General features: G+C 41.5%; 1 protein-coding gene across 2 annotated transcripts in view; it reads left to right on the top strand.

Annotated features, from left to right (window-relative positions):
- Positions 1-7,739: 7,739 nt before the first annotated feature.
- The window catches only part of NR5A2 (nuclear receptor subfamily 5 group A member 2), a gene marked incomplete at its 5' end in the record, with an annotated part of 118,270 nt that continues 103,814 nt past the window's right edge, over positions 7,740-22,195 (top strand). The window contains one exon of one of the 2 annotated variants that reach the window (XM_083359480.1): positions 7,740-7,803. In XM_083359480.1, the coding sequence (XP_083215606.1) occupies positions 7,740-7,803 (64 nt within the window). Of the gene's footprint in view, positions 7,804-21,479; positions 21,577-22,195 lie in introns of those variants that run through there. The other variant, XM_083359481.1, reaches the window with a different exon arrangement.

The raw sequence follows: 22,195 nt of genomic DNA, 5'->3' as shown, positions 1-22,195 counted from the left end.
TTAATTAATGATATATTTCCTTGATCTTCTCTTCTTACAGTAGTATTCTCCTTTTGTCAACATTAAACAAATATAGTTCTTAATACTTTCAATACATACAAAATTGGATATATACTTTTTTCTTGTATTTGTACAAATAACAATAACATCAGCATATAACATCTTTTCTGATCAGCTTATGTTTCAATTGTATTTGCAAAAGTTATCTTATTGAGTCACTATATGTCCTGTTTTTAGGATTCTTATTTAAGCTTAATTTCCCCTCTGTATTCAAACCATTCTTATCAGTCATGATTTTCTCAAAGTTAATTACCTTTAAATATCCAAACTTCCAATTCACATACACCATCCCAATGTTTTTACATTTCATATATTATATACTACTTGTATATCTTATCCCTCTTACTATAGGGCCCCTTTATATCCATAATTTATCTATTCTTTTAACCATATTCAAACAAGTGTTTAGTCATATAGTACTCCTTCTGATAAGTTGAATCAAATCTCTTCATTCAAACTCTAGCCTTCTTCTTTTGCCAAGTAGCTTCCCGAATCAGTGTGTTCAGCTTGCCAGGGGATTCTTCCTGTATTTTTGTGAATGTTTGGAGTATGAAAGACACGTTAAGTAGGATGTGCATTTTTTGTCTCCCAAATTCTAATGATTTTCCTGGCTGCTCTATAATCATTTTGTTAGATCTTCTTGCTTATCCTCAAGTTTGTTTTGAAGCCCTGAAAAATAAAATATCTTTTTTATTTCCATTGTTGTGGCAAAAATTTGCAAGCTTTCTTTTGCTTATATTAAGCTGTAGTTATCTTCATTTGTAGCTTCCCTCTTGGGGTCACTGTCCTCTAGTTTATGTTCTGATGTCTGGTTTGTTTGTTTATTCCTTGTTGTCGTTTTCTGAGAGTTTTTTAATTGTAAATTTAGATTAAATATGTGCTCATTTATATCATCAAAGTTCTTAATCTCATCATGATTTGAAACATTGTCATTTGAATCTGTTGCAAAATTGCATACATTTCCTCCTGGAAAATATTTGCCTTGTCTTAGAGTATTGCTCCTGTAGATCTCTGATGTTCCAGGCTGGGGCTTTCAGAAGGAAATATTAGGTGTGGTTTCCTGCCACTTTTAGATAGGTATGCAACATCCATTTTATCTCCCCCCTCCAGATAGTCTTTCACCGGTGTCATAATCTCTGTGATTAGCCTTGTGGAACCAGCCAATCTTAAAATCCAAACCACCAAATCTTATATAATTCTTATCTTTATATATGGTTTTTATAATCCATCATTCCGCGATCATTGGGGGGCTCTCCTTCTTCGTCGCCTCTCCATGGCGATTTTACATCCATTTAGGGTCCCCTGGCAGGGCGAAACCAGCCATGAGGTGCGGAGCCCTACAATCTATTAGCTGTGTCGCTACGATGCAAGACCAGAAGTTCCTATATGAGGATATTTTCTTTCCCTGGCAATTATTGGTCCTTCATGGGAAATCATTCAAGGGGCAAGTTTTTCAGACCTCAATGATCTGCCTCTGGGGGCAAACTGATGATATTCTAGTTGCTTCTCAACTTTGGCACTTCAATTCAAGAGTTGATAGCAATGCAGTGTGCTTAAAAAGATTTAAAAAGAAGCACAACAGCAGATGCTATGCTATGTTACACCTTCAAAAATAGGACCAATCTGCCTTGACCAAAGACTCTTAACTTCTGTGGATGCCAGGGTAAATCCAGGTGAAGCAGAACAGCCAAAGGGAAGAAACCTCTTTGACCAGAATAAATAAAATAAAATATAGACTCCTTTTCCCCAAACAGATCTGCTTTGATTAGACACATTCCTAATATCAAGTGTACAACCATAGAATTATAGCATTAGAGTGGGTTTTATATCAAATCACATATAAAGCTCCTATTGTTTATATTCTTGTTCCATGCAGGAATTCAGAGTTAGAACATTTATAATGAATGCCCATCAGCCTCTGGTTAATGATTTTCAGAAAATAGGAGCTTCTAGATTATCCTTCTAACTGGCTGCTTAAATCTGCTGTCCGACAATTTAATTTCTTAGCTCAAGGCTGGGCAGCCTGCAGATTCCAATTTTTGGATGACTGTGACTGTTCCCTCTTTTCTATTTTTCTCTAAAATAAGATTCAGCTATGGTTCTGTAAGCCTTTTGAGTTTTCATATATCAGTTTTACTCCTGATCAACTCTTACATAATCCCACCCCCTACCCTACCCCATTTTTTTTAAAAAAAGCAGTACATTACTATTATTCTGCTTAATGATTAGTATGTTCCAGTTTCTTCCTGGTCAAGATTAGAACTTTGCACAATTGATTATCTTTCATGCCAGGTGCTGAATTTCTCACCATTTCAGGTAAAATGCTCATAAATCTAATTGACATAACTTTCAGATTACCTACACCTCCTCAATATTAGCTACTCTGATATCTCTTCTTGAATAAACTGTTTCCTCATCTGCTCTTCACCAACTATGTTCTGGTATCCCCTTATTCAAATAAACGGCTTATATATGGCAGTAAACCTAACCCACTGGTTAGTGGTAATTCATTGGTTATTGGATACCAATAGGCTTCCAGGCACATTTCATGGTGCAGTGTTTTAACATTTTGCATGGCTTAACACTAAGCAGGATTATTTCTTCTAACCAGAATCAAATTGGCCTGTACATTTAACTTAAGAGGGCCTGCCCAAATTCCCAACTCAAATGAGATAAAAGGGGTGTGAAGACAGAGAGGTAACTTTTTTTTTGGTGACCCTGATTTGATGGAATACTTTTCTCCAAAGTTACTAGGAGCTTTCGTCATGCTTGCATTTCACAAAGCTATGAAAACCATTATCTTCTGACAGACTTTTCTGATAGGCCCTGACAGACCTGGGCTGCAGGGTTAGCTTTTCTGTATTCCATTGAGTTATGATAATGTTCTATTGTATAAAACATCTAGAGTTGTTAAGAAGCAGAGCACTATAAAAAAGGTTGTAATAAATAAATATTTTCCTGCAGCCACAAAGATACTATGGTCTTTCCGTATGACATGCCCATTCAACACATACCTTCTCTCTTCCCAGTTCACTCTGCTGTTCCTCTCAGGTTAGTTCACAAATAAATATGCTTTTAATATCCTTCCTTTCATTTCTAACCAATTGGTAACTTGTCCTTTGACAATGGATAATTCTATGTGTGTGAGCTTTGGGAATGGCTGGCATATAAATTTATAAATAAATACAAACATGGACACACATACATATATACTATGCACATTCTTTATAACTGTATGAATGAAATGCAATCCCAGTAAATGTGTAACAACAGTCATTATTGACTTTTTCAGGTGTTATCCTTAAATTCATGAAAGACCAATATGATGTTAGATGCCAGAGTTGTAAAACAGAGGTAGAAAGACTGTATCCTTCCCAGATATTACAGTGCTATAAACATCAGTAAACTGGCCACAGCTGTCATTGTATTACAAATGTCTGAGAACACCTGGAGGTTGATCATTTTACTCTAGCATAGTTTTAGAATAGGAACTGAAAAAGACATACTAAGACCTGCTCTGCTTTTTGTCATTGTATGTAGATCTGTATTTTATTTTTTGGCTGAATATGGCTTCTTCATTTCCAGCATTCAGACCTACCGAAGGAGAAGGAAGCATCTGTAACTTGTTCCAGAAATGCAGGTTCTTTCCCACCCACCCCCCTGCCTGTTTAATGACTAAAAAAAATCTGGCATTTTCTCACAGTATGATCTGCAATGCTATCATCTCTAGCAAATGAGCCTCCCAGATAAGCCTTAATGTAGCTAATGTAACTCATTAATATCATTTTTCTTAGTGTGCCAATAAGTTAGATTGAGCAGTGGTTGAAAAGGCTTTAGGAGCTGAGGAAGGGGTGCTTGTTGTAGGTTATTTGAGCAATCTTTGTCAACTCAAATTGTCCATTTTCTGGCTAGCTATTCAGGACCTTAAGCCTGTTCATTCCTAAAAGCTGCCAATGCTCTTATCATTAATTATAGGTTAAGTCCTGCCTTTATGAATGAAAAACATAATAGAAATAGTAGTTCTGCTTAAGAATTTATTTCCTGGAAGGATCACGTGGGTTTTCCAGATGTTGTTGAATTCCAGCTCCCACCAGCTAAAGCCAACGTGGATAGGAATGATGGGAATTGTAATTTTACAAAGTCTGGAGAGATTCAGATTGTCCATCTCTAGTCTACGTGGCTGATGTTACCAGCTCCATCAGATAACAACCTATAGTTGGTCAGCAGAAGATAGATTACCACCTAGTAGATGATTTCCATGAGAATCCAACCAGGAATCTGACTTCCAGTTTGTCTAACAATCGCAATAAATATTTCCCCTTCCCACCAGCACCTCCGTGTCTGCTGCTGTGTGTTTAATCTAAGTGCCTCTGTGCTCAATGGGACTTACTTTCAGACAAAAGTACACTTAGGAGACTGAAATTTAGAGGTTGAAGAGAAAATCAGAAACAGATAAGCATGTGACAAAAGTCTGAGGATAGTGCTAGTCCTGAAAACAGCTTCAGCCAAGCATGCACTGAAAAACATTTTTCCTCCATATTTCTTAGGACATTTAAGGGATTTACTGTGAGTCATTTAATTATTTCTTAGAGCATCTTTTTAAACCTGTTAATATCACAGCATCGCCCCAGGCAATAAATCTCCTAACACACCATTCAAAGATTAGAGTGACCCTGATACAATGAAATTGTATTGTCCAAGCATACCCCACTGACTCACAACCATGCATAAGAATACAGATAGTCCCTCAACTTACAACAGTTTGTTTAGTCACCATTCAAAGTCACAACAGCACTGAAAAAAGTGACGTATGACCCTTTTTCACATTTATGACCGTTGCAGCATGCCCATGGTCATGTGATTTTCATTCAGATGCTTGACAACTGGTTCATATTTGACGGTTGCAGTGACCTGGGGCTATGTGATCACCATCAAGCAAAGTCAGTGCGGAAGCCAGATTCACCTAACAACTGTGTTTCTAATTTAACAACTGCAGTGGCAAGAAAAGTCGTAAAATGGGGCAAAACTCACTTAACAAATTTCTCACTTAGCAACAAAAATTGTGGGCTCAATTGTGGTTGTAAGTCAAGGACTACCTGTATAACTTCACCCAGGTGAACTTCACCGCACCTCTAAGAATGTCACTGAAATGTTCTTCTATGGAAAAGCCTAAGACAATTTCTTTTTCCCCCCACAATAAATATGATTAAAAACAATGCAGAATAAATTTTCACCACAGCACCATATTCCAACAAATGGCAGGGGCAGGGGAGTTGTGGCAAGAAAAGATAGCTGGCCAAGATTTATGAATCTTCCCTGGCCAACGTGCAGCTAGAGGAGAGGGCTTCAGTTTGTTGATAGTGGGATTAAGTAGACTCAACCTGTATCCTACTCAAGAAAAAGCACCAGAGATGAGCAGTTTCTCCACAGATGAGTCAGCATCAAAACACCTCAGGAGATGGAAAACATAAAAACCGCTGATAAAAGAATAAAAGAAATAAAAGAAAATGTCACAACAGAGAGAAGAGAGAAGTGGGCCTGAGAAATATGAGAATTATTAAATAATTAATTGTTTAATTATTAATAGTAATTAATTTAATTACTAGTATTAATAATTAAGTAAAGCATCCTAAGAAATTTGCACTGAAGGTCATATTTCTGAAGGTTTCTCAAAATACCTTGCTTTCCTCCAATAAATATGAACCGATCACGTGCAATGTGATTTTACTACATGCAAAATATTTATACAAGAAAGCCTTCAAAGGTATTACTTTCTATCTGCTCCTGAAGTGACTCGAACCTATCGTTCTTGGCACCAATGGTAGTTTTTCTAACTGAGAATTTGTTCACTTGGAGGAAAGGAAGTGTAGGATTAAATCTCTCCTTCCAAGAACTATTTGAGGATGGTACTTTTTTAAAAAAAAATGGAGCTACTTCCTGCACATTGAATGTCAAAAGCAGACTGAATGTCATTTGGCTTGAAAAGTATCGTAAATAATGCTAAATGCTAACTTATGCATTCTAACTTCACACCTTCTAGGTTCAGTTAAAATGTTAAATTGTAATTATTATGATCCCTGCTTTTTATTATTTTTATTACTATGACTACCCTACGTGTTAGAATTACAGCTGATTGGTAAATGAGTCGCAACCAGTCCATGAATGTATTGCCTCATTGGCAGCAATGAATAATCTGGCAACATGCCCTACAGGTATGAAGTGGTAATTTGGGAAAGAAGGATTACTGCATAAGAATCTGCCTTCTAGGCCTGAAAACCCTTATTTATCCAACCCAGTTTTATCTACCTGGGCAGAGTTTTTCTCTAATCCTGTCTGGGCTGATATGAAATTTAGGAAAAGTAAAACAGAACAGAACAACAGAGTTGGAGGGGACCTTGGAAGTCTTCTAGTCCAACCCCTTGCTCAAGCAAGAGACCCTATATCAGGGGTCTTCAAACTTGGCCCTTTTATGACTTGTGGACTTCAATTCCCAGAATTCCTCAGCCAGGTGCCTGGCTGAGGAATTCTGGGAGTTGAAGTCCACAAGTCATAAAAGGGCCAAGTTTGAAGACCCCTGCCCTATATCATTTCAAACAAACAGTTGTCCAACCTGTTCTTAAAAACCTTCAGTGTTGGAGCACCCCTAAACCACAAATGCTGTTGCTGGGATCTCAGTATAATGTTTGAGGTTTGTGAAATAGGGAAACTTATTTCATTCAGCTCAGATAGCCAAACAAAGAGCAAAAGTCAATGCAACTGTGTGGGTGCCATTATTTTCTCTGGAAAATGATATTCAAGCATGCAATAAAGGATTTTAACTTATTGGGGGAGGAAGGAGGAGAGAGTTTGTACATTTAACTGCCGGCCATCAGACAAACAAGCTGGGATTAGTCTCCTGTCTAATGAATAGGTACAATAAAATGTTTGTGTCAGACAGAAAATCACCATAGGTTTACTCCACAGTATAGCTTTGGAATACAGGGCAATAAATGTTGTAGGCCCAAGTTAAGGCAGGAATGTTTGCTCGCTCTGCCTTCCCCAGATATTTACAGAAGCCTAAAAAGCTGAGTGTTGTTGTCCACTCTGTAAAGAAATGATGACATCAAGAGGCCACTCACCAACATGAGTTTATAGGTGTTACCATTTAAATTGGGATGGAAGCGGGGGAGGTTATCCACTCGGTATGATCTTCTGACCCCCCACAGGTTTACAGCCTTCCTCTCTCTGCTTCATAGCACCTCTGCAACACAGAGTTAATCATTTCTCTGCTGCTATCTGCCAAGAGTTCTTATCTCTTTCTTGCTGTCACTTTATAACAGGGTCTGCTTATCAACCTGTTGGGGGGAGGTCATGTGATCAAGCCCAGCCTATCCCAGCTCCTGATTTTCCTGATTAGAGACCATCACGAAATGGGATGGCTGGTTTACAGAGGGTCACTAATGCTGGAAAAAGTACAGAGTCCATTGGAAGCCTGGCCTGTTACTTTCTGAATTATTGGATTTTTCGTTTGCGTGTGTGTGTTTGTGTGTGTGCGCACTGTTGATGGACTGCTTCCTGACTTTCACTGAAGGTTACTGTAGCCGCTCTCCCAAGGCCAGAGAAGTTTACAAGCCTCACCTTTTGCTGTGTTCAATGCTGTATACCTGCAACCCAAGGGCACTATATATTTGGGCTTAATTATGTCTTCTAGTTCGGATACCAGCAACACTCAGGAACCTATAAAACATGGGCTTCTTCCAGGTGGTAAGTCAGACTTTTTCCGACTGTATTGATAAACCCTATCAGACAGAACTGAATCCAAGGCTTACTGGGCATTCCATAATGGAAAATAATCATTGTGTAATATCTTCATAGTTAATAAATTGATGCTTCAAATGTATTCAGTTGCAATAAATATATTTAAAAAGAAACAGCAATTATATCAATGATTAAATTAGCCTGTTTTTCTTCAAATGCAACAGATTTATCAAAAAAAAACCAAAAACCCTTGAAGTCCCGGTTATTTCAGCAAAGGAGTTGAACATATGCTGAAATCTCTTGTCATTTAGTAAATAGATACACATGTTTTAAACCAAAGTTCAGAGATTTTTAGTGAGATGAAGTAGAAAGAAAAACATGTATATACTGGATATGCTGCATTTATATATAAAGTTCTAAGCCTATAGCAAAATAGTTTCACAGCAATTTGAAAGTCAAGCAGACCTTTGAAAAAATGCACTAGACAAAATCTAAGTTTGAATGATTTTGTCTTTAAAGTACAACATTGTAAAATAACATAAACCAATCAAATACTAAACGGGAATGAGGAAGCACCCCAAAAAGATTGTATAGTATCATTTTAGATTGTCATATTGCTGTATGTTATTTTTTATCTTTCATGTGCAATTTACAACCCACTTTTAGTTCTTGCTAAACATTCTATGCTTACAATTTATTTATCAGTTTAATCAAGGGAAAAGCTCTGTATACTTTCAATTCAAGTTGGGTATATTTGAAAGGAACATGGATAAATATTTTCTAGATTCATTTCATTGAAGTGAAATAGTACTTTCATGTAGTGACAGTTTATCATATCATGGTCTTTGGCTGGAAATGTGTGTGTTTGTGTGTGTGCATTTGATTGCAATGCTTTTGGGTTTGTGGTCCAAAAATTTGCTTTGTGTCAGTTTCCTATATATGTAAATTACAGATGAGCTGCAATATAACAAAATTAAGCACAATAGATTTATCTTGATATTTATTCCTCTCAAAAAAATTTACGATTTCAATACTAAACATGCTTTCAAGTAACATATAAAGAACTGCATTCTTTGCCAGCTAATGCAAGATATTTGATTATTACCGGTAATTTGTGCCTCAGTACAGGAATGATCTTTACACAGTTGGATTTACTTTGAGTAAACAAGCATAACACTGCTCTGATAGGGAAACTGTTTAAGTCATAGGTTTTCTTCTTGCAATGAAAATCAAGGCACGTAATTGTTCAATGTAATATATATGTAATACTTTGGAAACAAAACAAATGGAATCATTCTCTTTTATTTCAATGAAAAACAAGTATTTAGGATTTATTTTGGACATGGATATTTACAAGAAGGCTATTACACTCTCCTAATCAGGCCCAATCTTCCAAATTTTAAAACTGAAATTCCAATCTTGTTTTAAAAGTCTTTTTTTTCATATTTTTTTGCAGTCTGTAAACATTGGCATTTTTATTCACCAGTCTTTTGCACCATCCTCTAACAGAGTTGCAAGCAATTGTCCTAATTGTAGCGTATACTTATTGGTGGACACCTTATGTTTAATTTCTACAAAGATTCCACCATCACTGTTGCATCAGCTGGAGATATGTTACAATGAAAAATGGGTTGTAACAAAATGAGCAGGAACACAGATATGCCGCTCAGTCTGTGAATGCTATGTGGAAATAAACCTGAATGATCAATATATGATCAAGGGTTTTTTATAAATAATTTATCACTCTCTCTCATTCTGAATGAAGCCTATTGCAACCATATTATGCACTGTAGTTGAATTTACATATATAGATTTGAATAATGACTATTACAAATAATGGCTATTTATAAATTATGTCAGCATATGTTATTTACAAATTTCAGTTGACATTACTCTGGGAAGTTCTGAAACACCCTCTAGCCACGCTTTTGATGGCAATTGAAATGCACAATATTATTGACCAACTTTATTCGAATTGGATACCAGGTTTGGATTTCAATCTTGTGAAATCTTAGAAAATAGTCATGCCAGGGAATTCTGGGACTCAGACATCCGTAGGCCACCCAGGCTGGGAGGTTGCTCTTAATTGTCAGTTTATTTAGCCACCTGTTTTTTGAATACAGATCAGATTCTCAGTGGAGTGTAGGCATGGGTGTGGGTGTGTGTATTGCAGTAATAATGTACAATCAGTAGCCATTTCACCTCCACCCAAATACCTTCATTGGAACCTGAAAAAGTTCTTCAAATGTTGTCAATGAGTTATAATTTTAAATGAGTCAGGATGGGAAGATTGAATAGAAACAGATTAATTTTATTTGATTTATTAGATTATATCACATTTAGTTTTTATCATTTTGCCCACTTTCTGGAGTTATTAACCCATTAATTGCAGACCAATTGTAACCTTGGACCAAAGATTTGACTTCTCATTCCAGATATAGAAAATAATTCAGCAATTTGTTTGGGGGCAGAATGATACAAGTGAAGAAAATACAGATTGACTATTTTCTCATTACCCTTGAAGTTTTAAAGTGATAAATTTAGTTAAATTAAATTCTATATTAAACCAACTGATATAAAACTTGGATGTTCTTTTATCACAACAAAAGAATGGAAGAAAATATGGAGTAAATAGAATGAGTTTTATTTTAATTGTCTTAATGTACATTCTCATAATTATTTTTATTTTTTATTTTTATTTTAATCCCATTTATATCCCGCCCTTCTCCGAAGACTCAGGGCAGCTTACACTCTAAGCACAAATCAATGTGCTTAGCAATAGCCTTCATTCTATGTATATGCCTGCTTATTAGGGCTTTTGGGGGCTCCCCAAGCGGCATTATTACAAAGTCAGCTTATTGCCCCCAACAATCTGGGTCCTCATTTTACCTACCTCGGAAGGATGGAAGGCTGAGTCAACCTTGAGCCTGGTGGGATGCGAACCTGCACTAATTGCAGGCAGCTGGTGTTACTTAAGGAGGCATTAGCCCACTGCTCCACCAAGGAGCAATAGAACTTAGACTTATATACCACATCATTGTGGTTTACAGCACTCTCTAAGTGGTTTACAAAATCAGAATATTGCCCGCACCAATCTGGGTCCTCATTTTTCTGACCTCGGAAGGATGGAAGGCTAAGTCAATCTTGAGCCCTGTCAGGATTGAATTCCAGGCTGTGGGCAGACTGCATTCTAAACCACTGGGCACCAGGGCTTTCTCTTATTTATATATCTCAACAATATCATTTTTATTAGATTTAGACCTTCATAGGAAGTGGCGTTAGAATTAACTAATGGATTTTTTGCAGTTTCAAATAGAATTGCTATTGCCACTACTTAACATATATCTAATTTCTGCACTATGCAAGATGTGGCAAAAATCGTAATCATTCTACAAACTGACTTTGATTGGGGTTGTCCAACAAATTTTCACTATGGGTTTGGCAGGTACACGAAAATTATATGATTTTGTTCATGGGATAAGAATTTAAGAGTTCAATCGGATCAAAGTCCACCTAATTTAGAATTCCAATTCTAATACTGAGCTCTAAAACAATAGAGCAAGTTTCCCAACTTTGACAACTTCAGGACACGTGGACTTCAACTCCTAGAATTACCCAGCAACACACCTCTAGTGGGAACTTCTAAAACATTGAATCTATTATTTGTTCTTTTATTTCCTCAACCCTTATAAAATCACATGCTTTCTGGTAAAATATTTGTAATATTAAGGAATGCTGACTGTTTGGCTAACAGGGTAAACCCCAGCACTGTCAAAGGAGGAGGAAAGAAAATCAGGTAGCAATAAAGTCAGCTAGCTAGGGAAAGAAAACAAACCAGAGTCACTTTTGCTGTGAAATTCTACAGCTTGCATAAAGTTTATGGCCACCCAGTCAATACAAATGGCCGCTTAAAGCATTTGCCTGTTGCCAGGAGACTTTCCAAACAAGTCCACTTAAATAGTAAGTGCTTGAGAGGTAGTGCTTGAGCAAGGATTTGACTTCATTTATGTATTTGCTTTAAATCACATGCATTGCATTTCTCCCAGAAATGATTTAAAGTGTGGTGATATAGACGAGGTGCAACATTATTAATTTTTTATCCTAAAACTGCTTGCCACTGATAGGCAGGTTCTAGGCTACCTTTGTAAACAAAGGGTTGATGATTAGCACTAAATATAACTCAGTCATATAAATAAGAGAATTATTAATTATACTAATAAATGTCAGGTCTTGCTGAAGTTGTGGACATGTCAAAACATGTCTAAATCAATGACAGGATTCGTGCTCCATGCTAAACTGTAATGTGGCTTGCACGCAGTATTAAAATCATAACCTTTCCTACCAAGATAAAGGTTGTACTAAGGATCCAAGGTAGTTTCAAGAGCTGTGCCTTCCAATAAGTGTGATGTAAAAGATGTTTCCCAAACTTCTCACTCACTATGCTTATTGCCCATATATACTGCTTCGTTGCAGCAATTTGAAGATGGATAGGTTAAAATTCCTTACGATTTTCCAGTCTCATCAAGGCATATTATATCTGGGTTGTAAAAATTCATACAACCAACAGAGAGCAGGAAAGAGATACAGGAAACTGATCTTTATTGTTATGGAAAGCTCAATCTTATGAATAAAGGTGCATTTTCAATGGGACTTCCTTGCAAATAAAAATGCACAGGATTGTAGTTGGGCATTTCCACATCAACTGTGTTTGGCTGCTTCCAAATCAACTTCACACAAGTTACCCCTTCCTTATATTATTCCTTTTCAGAAGCCAAGCTAATTTACTTTTGGATCAATGGAAGCACAAACACTTACAGATGCTAGAGCAGCTGGAACTCAAGTGTTTGGAGATGGGTTGTTGCCATTGGAGAAAGGTTTCCCTACCCACCAGGTCCTAATTCTAGCAGATCCTTAAGGGGACTGCTCTAATTGCTGGCATCCCCCACCAGTGGTCCAAAGAGACCTGACTGACAAGATTCCTTCTCTTGGGGAAAATCTTTCCTTCCCTTCCCGTCACATCCTGTAACTTCACAGATTTTCACAGCTTCTGTTTAATCACAGCTCGGTTTTCCTACTGCTTTTAAGGATCGCACTGGAAATAACTTAAGTTGCAAAGGAGAAGGGAGAGAGAACTTGAAAATAAGTTTGCAAAGCCAGCGCTAACACCCACTCTTAGGTCTTCAACTGCCTTTGCCTCCACGTTTCAGGCTTCATAACTCTTCCCGATTATCCAAGGAACAAGTGCCTTGAACACTCTGTGCCCGAACCACCCTTTGCCCCTCTGCCCGATAGCAAGTTTTCCACACTGCCAACGGGGCTCAGGCTCATTTCTGAGGAGACATACCCTCATTTTAGGATTGCTTTTGGAGCTTGCGCGTTTTTAGGCTGGAGCCAGGGAACAGAACTGTTTCCCTGACAAACCGACTTGGGTGCAGTTAAACGCAAGTTTCAAAGGACCAGCTTGTCTTTGCATTTGCACCGGAGAAGCAACTGGGCGATCGGGCAAGGTGTGGTGCAGGATCTTAGGCGGCGGCGGAACAAAAAAACCAAAGACCCCGTAGTAGTGGCGGGCGACCGCCTTTGCGCTTTCCCCGGCTTTGTTTCGCTTTCTTAAGGCGCCGGCGTGCTTACGCGCCTCGGCGGTTTCGCTTCGCGCCGGCGTTTACGTGGCCGCTCAGAGCAGGTCAGCTCCGAGTGGAATGGCTGGTTGTTGTTGTTTTGCTTCTTTTTGAGAGAGGCGGACTTTCAACCAGGCGGGGAGGGGCGGTGGAAGGGAGGGGAAAAAAAAACCCTTCCACAATCGGAGGCGGGGCCTTTGAGGAGCCGAAGTTACTCGGAGCTCCTAGTTCAGGGGTCTTCAAACTTGGCCCTTTTGTGACTTGTGGACTTCAACTCCCAGAATTCCTCAGCCAGCCATGCTGGCTGAGGAATTCTGGGAGTTGAAGTCCACAAGTCACAAAAGGGCCAAGTTTGAAGACCCCTGTCCTAGTTTTTTTTTTTTTTTTTTTTTTTTGCTGGGCTGCCGTGTGCTTCCCCAAGCCTTCTCCGGACCCGAGCGCCGGTTTTCTTGAAGGAGCGCCGGGGAACGGAGCAACGGAGTAGGGCTTCCCCGCACGCGCCTGGCCGACGAAAAAGGCGATCTTCTCTACTCCACCCGCCGCGCGTGTTTTGTGTGCTAATGTGATCTTTGAGTCTTCTTCGGGGAAATTTAGCGGACTCCGATCAATTTGGCAAGCCGATTGTTTGCGGTATGCCCGAAATGCCCGATGGAGGTTGGGGGGGGGGCGAGAAATGCCTAGTGATTCAGGAGAGAAGGAAGGAAGGAAGGAAGGCGCGCGCGAGAGAGATTCTACTTGTAGGGGGAAAGGTTGAATAAGGCTGCAGTCCTAAGTATTATTTTTTTTATACCCATATATGTCTTACTGAATTCTGTAGTGGAACTTTGAAGTAAAGAATAGATAACGCATTTTTGCTTATTTAAAGGGAGTAGATAGATGGGTTGTCAAAACTGTTTTAGAAAGCCGCAGCCGCACTTCTTTCGGTCTGAAATGTTGTGCTTCTAATGTGGCGCCTTTTTACAAAAGCCCTGGGAAGATAAGTCACCAGTATCCAAGTGGACAGCAGAGGTTGAGAGATAAGGTGACATAGCCAAGGCTGGTTAGTAAATCCAGAACTCGAAAATGCTAGGATGCCATCACAGATCTAATGAGTTCCGATGAAACTCACCGAAATTTTCTTTCTGAGAACTGTTTACTATTTATTTTTGATTAAATAAAATGTCTTTCTTCCACTTTGCAATAATGCTCTACTCAGAAGGAAAAATGCTGTCCCCTGCAGTTTCTCATTTATGCCCATCTTTGTTGATGTAATAAAGAAACCAGGGGAAATGGTTGCTTATTTCACATCTGAGTAATATCAAACCTGATCAGTTTATGAAACAAACTCATAGGTGGAAACCAAACTCGGCACTATTCAGAGTTGACCACTGAATTCAATGGAACTTGATCTAAGTAAACTTATAGACAATTAGGGGAAATGAGGATTATAAATTCCTTGGGAGCAGAGAATAAAATGCAGACATTACCTGGATTGAGTATATCTATTATATTCAAGAACATTGAAGTATTCAATGTTTTCATAGGCTACTTTCCATAGAATTATCTAGTTTTCATCCTCCTGTCCATGTACTGTATGTTTACCCAGAAGTAAAGCACACACTGACCAAATCCAGTCATGTTTCTTTTCATGGAAACACTATGTGCTCAGGAGCAGTGCTTTAGCCAGGAAATTGCCCTCCCTGGACTTAATGATTTTATAACACCTCCTCTCTGAGCATATAGTACATATCAAACTCGCTTGAGTCATCACGGGCCAAACCCCCCCCCCCATGATTTGGCAGCTCTTCTCTGATGCTGAACCCTCTTACTTGAGAATCACCTGACATTCAATATAAGCATGGTTTAATTTAAAGATTAATACAATAGAGTATTTGTCACCATAAATAGTCAATAGGGGAGGAGGCATCTTGCCACCCCTTCCCCCCTCCCCCCTTTCTAAAATAAGAGAAATTTTAAAATGATATGCTGAGTGGGGTCCTGATGCTGATGCTGCCAGTGCCTCTTCTTGCTGACATTTGGTGTGGGGCAGGGGTCTTCAAACCTGGCCCTTTTATGACTTGTGGACTTCAACTCCCAGAATTCCTCATCCAGGCATGCCAGCTGAGGGATTCTGGGAGTTGAAGTCCACAAGTCATAAAAGAGCCAAGTTTGAAGACCCCTGGTGTGGGGAAAGAGGTTTATTTGGGGCCATCTTAGGCTCTCATCTACTAAAGTCCAGTCCTGGCTGTTCCATTGCTTGAAAATGGGCATCAGTTCCATAATTTCTTAATGAATGTAGCGGGACATTGCTGAATAATTACATGGGGGGGAGGTGCAGAGCTACAAAGGGTGGCCATTTGGTTACTGAATCACAATTTCTACAACAACCGGACAGCAAACTCTTAAAACATTTGGAGGCATAGGGATGCTTGCTTCCTCTTGCAACAGCCCAATCAGGTGAATGGGGTAGGGAGTGAGCCTGAAACTGGATCACCCCACTTACGGTTGGGCATCTGTTCTAGCATGCTGATAGCACAATCAGCTATAAGCTGAGTTTCAGGACTTTGGTAAATAACAAAATTTGGAAACTCTTAGGAGGTGGGAGTGTTTATAAGTTCACTGCTTCCACTAAAAGGCACCCCAAAGCAAAAGAACTCAGTTTACAAGTAGAATGCATATTATTCACTTCAAGAGGGATCTTTACTTTTAGTTGGGGGTTTTCTGCCTAGAGAGGAAAGGAGAATGGATCCCTACTTTCTCTTCCTGGTAAAAGGCTTTCCAGCCTTCATTTTTTGATCTGCCATACAGCATTTTTTTTTTGAGTCAGGAGTCAACCAACCAAGTCACAACAGGAAGAAAAATTTGAAGAGGTGGGTGAGGAAAGAAGCACCTTTGCAAGAATAATAATAAATATTGCTTGAATTGTAGAAGTTGTGGGAAAGTTCTGGGTTTCAGTTAAGGCAGCTTTGAAAGACCCTCGTGCTGCAAAACATCTTTGCACTAATGCATCTGGATAAGCTGGTGCATAAAGTGTGTGGTCTCCTTTCCTTTGAGGCCTGAAAGTTGGGTAGCTATCCCCCTCCTCATCTTCCTCACTCCCAGTTAGTTAGCTATTGGATTAAATAAGGTGCCCCATATAAGTCTTAAGTACTTTGAAAAGATTAACAATGATATTGGAGTGCGGTTCTCATTATCATCTCTTGCCATTGGACATGCCAGGCTGATGGATTAGGAGTTCACACCTTATCCATTCAATCTGTGCCTGTTTCATGATGCCTGAAAAACAGGGTGTGTGTGTGTGTGTGTGTGTGTGTGAACAGATAGTTGTAGCTCACTGCAAAGGTTGGGAAAAGTTGAAGAAATGATTTTGGGGATGAGTGAAACCTCATGCTGTGGACCTTAGTTCAAAGCTCTTTAGAATGGCAGCCATCCAAAAAAGGTAACCAAAGCTACTCAGCCACCCCTAGCCTTTTCTCCCAGGAAATCTTCTTAATCTGTGGGAAAGATGCCATTGTTAACTGTGTTAAACCTAGCTGATCAATGCAAGTCCCACTGTGCCTGTTGGTGCAAATTCCCAAATTAACATGTACGGGGCTGTTCACTGAGAAACTCAGTGCTCTTCTTTCTTGGCACTGGGCACAAAGGTTTTACAAAATTGTATCAGCGTGTCCCTGGGAAAAGTAAGAGAGAGGTACTAATTGTGGGCCTGAAATCACCCAGGAGAGAACGCTAGACATTTAGAAGATTAAAGTCTCCACCATCCTGTAGAGTCTGTGATTTTTTCTGGTTGTCTAGAGCTATGCTTCTGTCTACAATCCTACAGATTTTGCCTGCTAGGGAAAGTCTTTATGACCTCTGTTCTGGAGCCTCTCGGCAGAAACAGAGAAACACCTCCCGTTGGATGACCTAGAAATAAGGTTGACTGTCAAATATACTCACCCCACAGATGGTGCCACTGCCCCTTTGTGAAGGGAGAGGAGGTAACAAGATCACCGTCTTTCTCCAAAGATTTAGGATTTAGCTTGTGTAGAGGTTCTGCACACATGTTCTGAAGATTCCTTGTAACCTTTAGGAGCTGACTGTCTACACACTGCCATAGTTCAAGCCTGATGTATGCAGTGATCACCAGCCATACTGTTCCAAAGATGAGGATTTAAACCTTTTTGATTCAGGCCAGGTGATTCGGTATGCAAAACGTGATAAAAGTCTTGTTGGTGTAGCATGAGAGTGTATTTTCCAGTTGGTGTATCCACAGCCCCCTGTGGCATTTTTTTCTGCTGTGACCCAATTTTTAAAGATTTATTTGAAGCAAGGCGGGGGAGGATGTTATAAACTGGATCCATGCTTGTTAGCCCTGCAATGGCCAAAGAAAAAAATGCTCTTAGGGAGAAAGGCCATTTAACACAAATACACCCGAATTGGGGCAATGCTGAATAGTATTTCTCTGTATGTACTTATGCTGCAACCATAGCCAGTTTGGCCTAGTAATTAAGGTGCTGGTCTAGAAAGCAGGAGACAGTGAGTTCAAGTTCTGCCTTAGGCATGAAAGTCAGCTGGGTGACTTTGGGCCAGTCAGTCTCTTTCAGCTCAACCCAAAGGGTTGTTGTTATGGGGAAAATAAGAGAAGGAAGGAGTATTATATATACTTGCTGCCTTCAGTTATTTATAAAGTAATAAAAACAGAACAAAAGTCTGAAAAAAGAAAGAAAGAAAGAAAGAAAGATAGAAAGAAAGAAAGAAAGAAAGAAAGAAAGAAAGAAAGAAAGAAAGAAAAAGAAGAAAGGCAGGAAGGAAGAAAGAAAGAAAGAAAGAAAAAGAAAGAAAGAAAGAAAGAAAGAAAGAAAGAAAGATAGAAAGAAAGAAAGAAAGAAAGAAAGAAAGAAAGAAAGAAAGAAAGAAAGAAAGAAAGAAAGAGAAAGAAAGAAAGGCAGGAAGAAAGAAAGAAAGAAAAGAAAGAAAGAAAGAAAGAAAGAAAGAAAGAAAGAAAGAAAGAAAGAAAGAAAGACAGGAAGGAAGGAAGGAAAGAAAGAGAAAGAAAAAGAAAGAAAGAAAGAAAGAAAGAAAGAAAGAAAGAAAGAAAGAAAGAGAAAGAAAAGAAAGAAAAAGAAAAGAAAGAGAAAGTATGATGCCAAGGATAACCACAAGGCATAGAGGTTAGAGTCACACAACATGCTGGACCAAGATAAAATACACCTGGCTAAGTTGTGGTTCAGCCTGGTCTTTGTCTAAAACATGTTGTGTGAATCAGGCCAGCACTCAAAACCACTGAAAGGGTTGGGCATAGCATAACATACACTGTAATGGGGAAACAGTATTGGTGCTTGACTTTGAATCTGAGCTTCTCTGGTTCTGTGGGACTAAGAGATTGCTGAACACAGTAGGAAAGCAGGAAAGGAGGAAGGAGCATCCTTTGAAGAAAAGACTGAGCAAGGTGTTTTGTTTTTTTGCTAATTGGCGGTCTTAATTTGCCCTTAATTTGCCAGTCTTAATTTGCAGTATGAGCCACCATCCGGAGGTCTGCTGCATAGCTGGTTCCTCTCACTTCTAGGAGAGTAACAAGAGGACAGATGGAGGGAAGTCCTTTATGGAAAATAAAGAGTCTCTTCCCACTGAGTAAAGAACCAAAGATCAGGACCTTAAGTGAATTTCCTTGTAGAAGCCAAGAAGGTTTTTCTAGCCAGTATGAAAAATTCATACCAGGGGATTTATTGGAAAGTTCTATTGGAAACAATGACAATTTTTTTAAAAAAATAGTCACAATATTCTGTGTAAACGTCACCAGCTCTCTGGGGGCTCTTTTCAAGGAAGATGAGATGGAGCTTAGAAGCCATGAAATTTGGGCATAGCTAGCTACTTCTCTGCCTCCCCTTACTTTTTTTTTAACCTCTCAGCTAAGAAAGAGCCTTAGAGAAGAACCCCAAAGTTTGCAAGCAGGTTGGAGTCCTATAGTTATTAGTCTGCCCTGATCTGGTTTTGTTAGTTATATCAATTTAGGAGAACATCAGTACCTGCTTGGCTGATATTTAGAAATTGGTTTCCAACAACTCAGTGCAATAAATTCTGGGGTTTAAATACCATGATAGGAAGATTGCTTTGTCTGAAGGGGTATGCGTTTCAGCAACATGGATTTTATCTGTGTATGCTTGCGGGACGAACTTGTTTGTCGGTAAACCTAAAAATGTATCCCTAATTCGCCAGCACGGTTCATTTTTCTAGAGTGGGGTGTGTTATTGTTCAGATCTGAACGGTGGGAGAAGTCTTAAAAGTGTTAGGAAAAATAAGAATGACAGTCAAGCGTTGGAAGTTGCTCGGAGCCTCCCAAAGTTGGGTCCCAAATAAGAACAAACGTTTTCCTCGCCCGAAGAAAGTGCGCACACTGCCTGAGAGTGCAGGATATAAAGGCTAAACGGATTCTTTGGCGACCTGAGCCATTTCAGGAGAACGTAGCAAAGTTTTGCTTTGGCTGGCCAATTGGTGCTCTTCTCCTATTGCTTTTGTTTTTCTGCACCTTATTGGGCCAAGGGCTAGCTAGCATCTTTAAGTCCCATTGATTTTCATTGGAACTAAGCGACTAAGCTCGTTTGCCCGTGTAGAAGCTATCGAAAGCACAAACGCGTTTTACCCGGGCTGTGCAGGCAGAATTCTAGAGGAAGATGCCTACGGACCGAACTCCTACGTTTTCTTAAAACCGAGTCCTGGAAACATTAAGAGGTGGATAAGAAGAACGTGGAAACGAAAATCTTTGGGCGCGTTAAGATCAGTTTTGCAGCATCCCGGGACGTAACGAGAATGTCAAACTTCCGCATCAGAGTAAGAACCCAAAAGAGACGGAGAGGCTTTGAGAAAGGGTAGGGTTAGATCTCTCTCTCCTTCTCTCTCTCTCTCTCTCTCTCTCTCTCTCTCTCTCTCTCTCTCTCTCTCTCCCTCCCTCCCTCCCTCCCTCCCTCCCTCCCTCCCTCCCTCTCTCTCTCTCTCTCTCTCTCTCTCTCTCTCTCTCCCTCTCCCTCTCCCTCTCCCTCTCCCTCTCCCTCTCCCTCTCCCTCTCCCTCTCTCTGTCCCCCTCTCACTCTCTCTCTTGGAGGTGGTCCGAGTAGACCGCGGTTCAGAAAAGGATCCCCCTCCGTAGGTTTCTTCCGAACGACATAGGGTCTCTGAGTTCGCGTTCGGGAACGCCTTCCCAGCAAACGCGGACCAGGGCAGTAGCCTTCCCTCGCCACTCCTTCGACGGTGGGAAAGCAGAGGACCAACTCGTGGGGGCTGGGGTTAAAATCAATGAAAGAGTCACCCTCGGGGAAGGACCTGTTCGCGTTCCCGACGGACTTTTACCCTTAGACCTCCCTAGCAGAATAAGACGGACGGAAATGCTGCGGGAGGAGGGGAGCTAAGGAAAGGGGGAAAAAAAACTCCGCCGTCGCGGACCGGGCAGAATCCCGGCGCGCGCGCGCGCGTTTCTCCCCATTCCCTGGGAAGCGGACCGTCCGTCCGTCCGTCCGTCCGTCCAGTTTAACAACCTTGTTTGATTGGGCGTCTTTCTCATTGGCTGCAACCGGGCGGTGTCAGCGCTCCCCTTCCCCACCCCCTGGACACACAAACGCTCACACGTTCACACGCTCGGCCCGAGCCCTCCCCGCCTCCTCTTCCCTCGGCTGGGAAGCGCCCCTTCCTTTTTGTCCAAGGGGAGCCCATCCGCCGAGCAGAACTGAACGACTCCGGAGTAAGGGAGGCTTGGAAGTTCGCGATGCCCCTGCGGCGCTCGGGACAGGGCGAGGTGGCCCGGCTGGCCAGGTCGCGCCTCTCCCCGCTGGCTTCCGCCCGCTCCTCCCAACCTCTTTAAGCCGAACCGAGGGAAAAGCTGAGCGGCCGAGCCCGAGCGCTCCTTTCCCACCTGGGATCGGAGCGCTCCGAGCCTTCCCCGCCGCGGTTTGCCGAGCCACCGGCTGCCAGGACTGGCCGAGAGCTGCAACGGCCGAGCGGACTCTCCCGTTGACGGCTTCCCCGGTTTCCCGCCGCTTTGCCTCGCCAGCCCGCCTCCAGGTGCTGCTCTGCCTCCGGACCGACAGAGCCGGCGCGCCGCCTCGCCCTGCCCGCGGCCGCCTTGACATGCTGCCCAAAGTGGAGACGGAAGCCCCGGGACTGGTCCGATCGAATGGGGAACGGGGCCACATGCCGGAAAACATGCAAGGTAAGAGGGGCCGAGCGGACTGCCCTGCCGGCCGGCTGGCCGGCGAGGGAGCTGACGTGTGCCCAGGCGAAAGAGCGGGCGAGAGCAAGCCAAGCCCCCAGCCTCCTCTTTCTCCTGCCTGCCGGGTAGGGCTGGCTCGCAAGCAAGCAAGCAAGCAAGCGGCTCCTTGAGCGCCTCGGGAGAGGCAGCCCCGCTTTCCAGGGATTTCGGGTTTGCGATCCTCGGCTCTCAGCCGGGGGGGGGGAAATCCTCGCCCTCCCTCCCCCCTACACGTGGGACTCGCTTCTCTCTCGGTAGCCTCGGTCTCAGCGTCTTATTGGCGGGGCTGCTGTCAAAGCCGCCGGGTGCTCAACCCTCTTTCCCGCCCGCGCCCCCCCCCCACCCAGCTCCCCTTTTAAGTACTGCGAAGTAAACGAAAAGTAAAATGCCTGGAAAGTCGGGCTGAGGGACTTTTCAAGTCTGACGCGCGGATGGTGCAGCGGCCGCCGGAGGCGCACTTGGAAAGAAGTTCCTCCCTGAACAGGCCTGGGGGGCTTTTCTCTCCCTGGGAGGTGTAGGGCGGGGGAGGAGGGGACCAGAGGCGGCGGCCCGAAGGAAAGAACTTAGGAGCCGGCGTTCT

Source organism: Vipera ursinii (genome assembly GCF_947247035.1).
Source record: "Vipera ursinii genome assembly, chromosome: 3".
Classification (NCBI taxonomy): Eukaryota; Metazoa; Chordata; class Lepidosauria; order Squamata; family Viperidae; genus Vipera; species Vipera ursinii.
This window is presented reverse-complemented; position numbering and strand designations above follow the sequence as displayed.